This window comes from Uloborus diversus, chromosome 3 (assembly GCF_026930045.1).
Source record: "Uloborus diversus isolate 005 chromosome 3, Udiv.v.3.1, whole genome shotgun sequence".
In the NCBI taxonomy this organism is placed as follows: domain Eukaryota; kingdom Metazoa; phylum Arthropoda; class Arachnida; order Araneae; family Uloboridae; genus Uloborus; species Uloborus diversus.
Genome location: NC_072733.1, coordinates 197,285,137 through 197,291,136, shown reverse-complemented (window position 1 = coordinate 197,291,136; position 6,000 = coordinate 197,285,137). Strand labels below are relative to the sequence as shown.

The 6,000-nt window shown below is 40.9% G+C and overlaps 1 protein-coding gene across 1 annotated transcript in view; it reads right to left on the bottom strand.

The window, feature by feature from the left end:
* LOC129218507 (putative defense protein 3) overlaps positions 1-6,000 on the bottom strand; it is an 84,158-nt gene that overhangs the window by 54,753 nt on the left and 23,405 nt on the right. Inside the window, exon 2 of the mRNA XM_054852796.1 lies at positions 5,118-5,314. Coding sequence (XP_054708771.1) covers positions 5,118-5,314 — 197 coding nt within the window. The remainder of the gene's footprint in view (positions 1-5,117; positions 5,315-6,000) is intronic.

Here is a 6,000-nt window from a genome sequence, read left to right as displayed (position 1 = left end):
GAAGTCTGTGACGCGCATTGCACCAAGACTTCGACCGATTTTTCTGAAATTTGGCAGAGAATTAGTTTGTACCATGGGGTGTACACCTTTAAGCGATTTTTCGAAAATTCGATTTCGTTCCTTTTCTATTCCAATTTTAAGAACATTTTCCCAAGCAAAATTATTATAAAATGAACAACTAAATTACCAAGTTATCATTACGTGGAACCGTAACGTGGGCAAGCCAATTGGCGAGAAATTCCTCATGCATTATTTGTAAATATACAGGGGAACCAAAATACTTTTTAATTTTCTACTACGGGCAAAGCCGTGCAGGTGCCACTAGTCATAAAGACAAGCGTCTGACCGAGAGATAAGAAATAGCTAAATTTTTTTTTTCTACTCTCATTTACTACTCTGTTTCTGTATGCACATTTAAACTATGATTTTTTGTACATATTTATCCAAGAACATTCTTCACACTTTTTTTTTTGCCTGTTTCACCTATCAACTAGTTACTCACGCAGGACTATTAATGCGAATTCCGTAGCATAATATTCCACATATGGGAAATGCCAATTCCATAAAGTTGAGCAAAGCTAAACCAACGCTGTTTGATACAAACAATATAACTACCAGATGTCAAAACTAGAATTTAAATACAAATTTTTTTCCCCCCTCGAGGGTTTTTTCCCCAAGTTTTCCCCAAGAAAAAAATTTTTCCCCAAAGAATTCCCCTCAAAACCCATTTCCCCAAAATTTTTCCCAGAGCACCAGATTTCCCCAAAATGGGGAAATTTCCCCCAATCTGGCAACACTGATCAGGACTATATTTTTCTCATGGTTTCTTCCAAATACAGTCTTTGCACGAAAGAAACGATTGCTTAGCCAAAAAATCATATTTTACCTTTAAAATATTAAAAAATATCTTTTTCTTCAATCAAGACCACAGCTCAAGAATTTCAAATAATACCACCAAGACCGCTATTGAAACCCCAAAAATCTTGGGGAATGCTCCAGGGTTTGGATGGGGTCCTCTGCACGTAGACTGAGAGCCTGTTTCTGGCATCCGCGAAAAGTCATCGACGATTAAATCGATCGATCCTGTGCCATTGATCTAAATCAGGGAATGGCAAGTAATTTTAAGTGGGGTGTAGATATTTTTGAAAAATTTTCATCGAGGATCAGGAACGCAAAACCATACGCTTAATAAATGTTTTACTTGAGTTTTCCCTCACAAATTTATATTCAATACAATGGATAGGTATATTTGTATTCAAAAATTCACAGGAGAAATTACATTTGCGATCTTGAGATTTTTCAAGTGAGGTTTAAGGAGGGAGCAGTTTCATTTAGGGCTGCGGAGTCGGGAGTCGACCGTTTCAAGTTTCAACAGTCGGAGTCGGTCATTTTCCCTCAAAGTCCGCAACTCTGCCAGTGCTTGCGGAGTCGGAGTCTAAGGTTTTAAAACTTTTGTTGTCGGAGTCGGTCATTTTCCCTCCAACTCTGCAGTCCTGATTTTATTTATGAAAAGAGTGTTTATGGTAGGTAGTCGTTATAGTTTTGAATGATATTCCTTTTTCAAAAGTTTCCCAAACGAATGTGAACCTTACATAGTAGCCATTTAAATGGCTCGCATCAGTCAACTTATAACTAAGAAAATATTTTTAAAAATGATGAGGGTGGCTCCCAAAAATATTGTAATCTGCAGTTTACAGAAAAATATTTGAACTTATATAAGTCATTTCAAAATAGATTCGGCGGTCCAATTTTTTTTTCCTATCGCGGTCCGAGCCAGGAGCACTATCCACCAGTTGCCTACCTCTGATCTAAATGCTAAAACGTCTTGTCAGTCAGAGGCGGCAATTGGGGTTCTTAATTGGGGTGTTGGGGGTGGCAACCCCCCCCCCCCCCAAAAGCCATGGTCTTTCAGCAGCGGCACAAAAAAAAAAAAAAAAAATTTGAATTTTGACATCTTGAATTCAAATTATGTTTTTCGCAATCACAAGTGTGTGTATGTAGGCGTGTGTGTTTGTGTGTGGGGGTATGTGTGTTTGTGTGTAGGGGTATGTGTATGTGTGTGTAGGCATGTGTGTTTGTCTGTGTGCTGGCATAAGTGTGTGAGTAGTTGTGTATATGAATGTGTGTATGTGTGTGTGGGGGGGGGTATGTGTGTAGGCATATGTGTTTGTGTCAGTGTGCAGGCATGAATGTGTGGGTAGTTGTGTGTATGTGTGTGTGCGTGAGTGTGTGTGTGTGTAGGACATGGATGCAACCTGGAGACGGCTTTCGCTATAGGAGCAGCATCGTGAGGAGTCGGTCGACGGTGACAGGGTGCGGAGGGTGGCGGTGGGAAAATAAAAAGATAGGACATCAAAACAGTCAAATGAGAACAATAAGCAATCGTGATTGCTCAAAAAAAGTACAAAATTTTGTTAGGGCTATTTTTGAGGTAATAAAGATAGATCTAACAATTTAACTCGTCTTTTTCTTAAGATTTTGATGAATTATGTACACAATAACTTTATTCAAAGAAACGCTTAGACATGAATTAAGCGTGAGAAGAAAAGGGATGTAAGTGGCAAAATTAAATATTTGGAGATAACCAGTACAAATGGTAGGTGAACCTCCCCTCTGTCATGGGGCAAGAAATAGTAACAGTAGCCCGGATAGGTGCTGCTCTACAGCATGATTTAGAAAAAACTTTTCAATGAAAGTCTACTAGGATCTTATCTTTAAACACGTTTTACTCGATACTTGAAAATGTCCACTTACATCCCTTTGCTTCTCCCTGCCTCAATTACACTTACGTTATTTACCCAAAAGTATTTTGAGAAATCACAAACACTTGGTCATAATTTCATTAAACAAGAATGGCTTTCTTAAGTAAAACAATTGATTTACTAATATCTAAACAATGGATACATAAACTAAAAGTTACTACTTGTGTTCAATAATGTTTTGTAAACAGATATACAAAGTAAAAGAAATAATTATGTTCTGAAAATTTTGACATTTCTGCTTTTTTTTTTAAATATAATTTCTAGTTTTGGTTCCTCAATTGAAATAAATAAATAAATAAATAAATAAACCATAAAAAGACTCCTACCCTCAACGCCGCGACTGCTGTCATTGTCTGTCATTCCTTCAGTGTGTCGATATTGGCGAATGGTCAAGAAAATGAGAAGCAAGGCAATTATTAACCTGAACATACACTGCTCGACATTGAAAATGCAACACCAAGAAGGAGTGTTCAGAAATTTATGCAAATTTTAGAGTAGACGTACATCACTGAGTTATGTAAATGATGTGAAATGCGCAGCTCTCTGACGCACGTGAAGTAAGATATTAGGGAAGGAACTTGCAGAATGGGCAATATTCGTGTCGTTATTTCTGACTGGAGAATTATCGAAGAAATTTTGTTTTTGTCCTGGAGGATACGTGTAACACGAGAGAATGCCTGGCCGCCGTCAACGAAGGCACTTTCAGCAGATAGACGATTTTACGAGGGGTATGGTGATCGGACTGAGAAGGGGAGGTTGGTCCGTACGCCAAATCGCAACTGATACTCACATGGATGCGAGCACGGTGCATCGGCTCAAAGATGGTTGGAACAACGAAATGTGGCAAGATTGAGGGGTTCAGGGGCAGCCAGAGTGACTCAGAACGCGTGGATCGACGCATCCACCGACAAGCTGTAGCAGACCCATAAGTCACTTGTCCCTTGATTCTGCAGCAGGTACAAGATACCCTGAATGTTCCCGTGTCAACTAGAACCATTTCCCGTCGTTTGGTCGCACGTAGTCTGCAATCACTGCGTTCGCTAAGAAGACTGCCATTGACCCCACAACATAGACAGCAACGTTTAGTATGGTGCCGAACTAGAGCGACGTGGATGATAGAATGGCGAAATATCGTGTTCTCAGATGAATCCCGCTGCTGTTTATCCAGTGATAGTCGTCGCATACGTGTGTGGCGTCGACGTGGAGACAGATCTAATCCAGCAGTAACTGTGGAACGTCCCATCGCACGACAACATGGCATAATGGTTTGGTGCGCAATTGCACACAATTCCATATCACCTCTAGTTCGTATTCAGGGCACTATGACGGCTCAACAATACTTGGATAATGTGCTGCCGCCGGTGGCAATCCCTTACCTTCAAGGGCTACCTAATGCAATTTTTCAGCAGGATAACGCCCGACCACACAATGTTCGCACTGCCAACATGCTCTCCAAGGCACACAAATGCTTCCCTGGCCACCATACTCTCCTGACCTGTCACCAATCGAACATGTGTGGGATGTGATTGGACGCCGTTTGCAGACTCTGTGCCTGCCTCGTTCAGAAGACGAACTGTGGCGAATGGTTGAAAGGGAATGGAGAGCCATCCCTCTGGACACCATCCGCACCTTTATTGACTCTATGCCTAGACGTGTTTCTTCGTGTATCGCTGTTCGCGGTGGTCCTACATCCTGCTGAGCCGACGCCGTTCTCGCTCTGTATTCTGCCTATCATTTTGAAATTAAGATCATTTATTATTCCTTGCTGTCTCTGTCCTTTTCCCAAATTTCATCACTTTCTGACCACTCCTTCTTGGTGTTGCATTTTCAATCTCGAGCAGAGTACTTAAAATACACCGCCAGCTCAGTTATTCCATCCAAGAACTGCAGTTTCGTGCTCATTAGCACTCATCAGCCCGGAATAGGAATTACCTGAGCTGGAGGTGAAAAACCTCTTAAGGGAGCCAAGAGAATCAAACAAGCTGGTAGCTAATGCGGAATTAGCACACCAGATGAGTGACCGCAGCAATGGTGTGGTTCAACTCAAAGGTTGGATAACTTACTACAAAATACCATGCTTTGCCATCAATCTTTGGGTTGAACCGCACTATTGCTGCGGTCACTCATCTAGTGTGCTAATTCCACATTAGCTACTAGTTTGTTTGACTCTCTTGGCTGGAGGTTTTTCACCTCCAGCTCAGGTAATTCCTATTCCGGGCTGATGAGTGCTAATGAGCACGAAACAGCAGTTCTCGGATGGAATAACTGAGCTGGCGGTGTTTTTAAGTATTTCTGCCTTAGCACTGGCTTTGGGCGGTGACTTACTACAAAATTAACCTGAACGTTTGAACTTACCTTTGACAATTCCTCCTGGAGCGACGCTTGAGGGACTGACAGTTAAATCATATTTCGGTTGAGAATTCTGCGCTGACACTCCAGTGTGGTTTGCGTTGAAAGTTTTACATGTGTCTTCGGGGGCACCAGAGGGATACGATTTCGTGACTGCCAGAATAACACTAGCCACGGAGATAATCAGTAAATATCTTGAGGCCCTATTGTTAATGAAATAATATTGAACGTGTCAAATGCGTAAATAGTAATTAAGCAAAAATAAATACATAAATAAATAAGTAAAAACAACATTTTTTTTCTAAATATTAAACTGAAATTTAATAAGACATATAAAAGCAAAATACAAGATTAAAAACCAGCCTATTGCTGCAATTTCTTCTGTAAGAAGTTCTAAGCAAAATTTCAATTCCTTGGATGAAATATACATTATCACCGCGTTTCTCGACCTTTTTTGGCACGAGGACCGGTAAAGTTTGGAAAAAAAAAGAAAGAAAAATATAGTGAACTTTTATGTTGCTATATAAATCGTCATTTTTTTTTTGAGCAATCACGATTGCTTATTGTTCTCACTTGACTGTTTTGATGTCCTATCATTTTATTTTCTCACCGCCACCCTCCGCACCATCACCGTCGACCGGGTCCTCACGATGCTGCTACTATAGCGAAAGCCGTCTCCAGGTTGCATCCATGTCCTACACACACGCGCATACATACACAACTACACACACACGCACGCACACACACATACACAAACACATACACACAACTACCCACACATTCATGCCTGCACACAGACACAAACACATATGCCTACACACAAATACACATACCCCCCCCCACACACACATTCATACACATAACTACCCACACACTTATGCCAGCACAC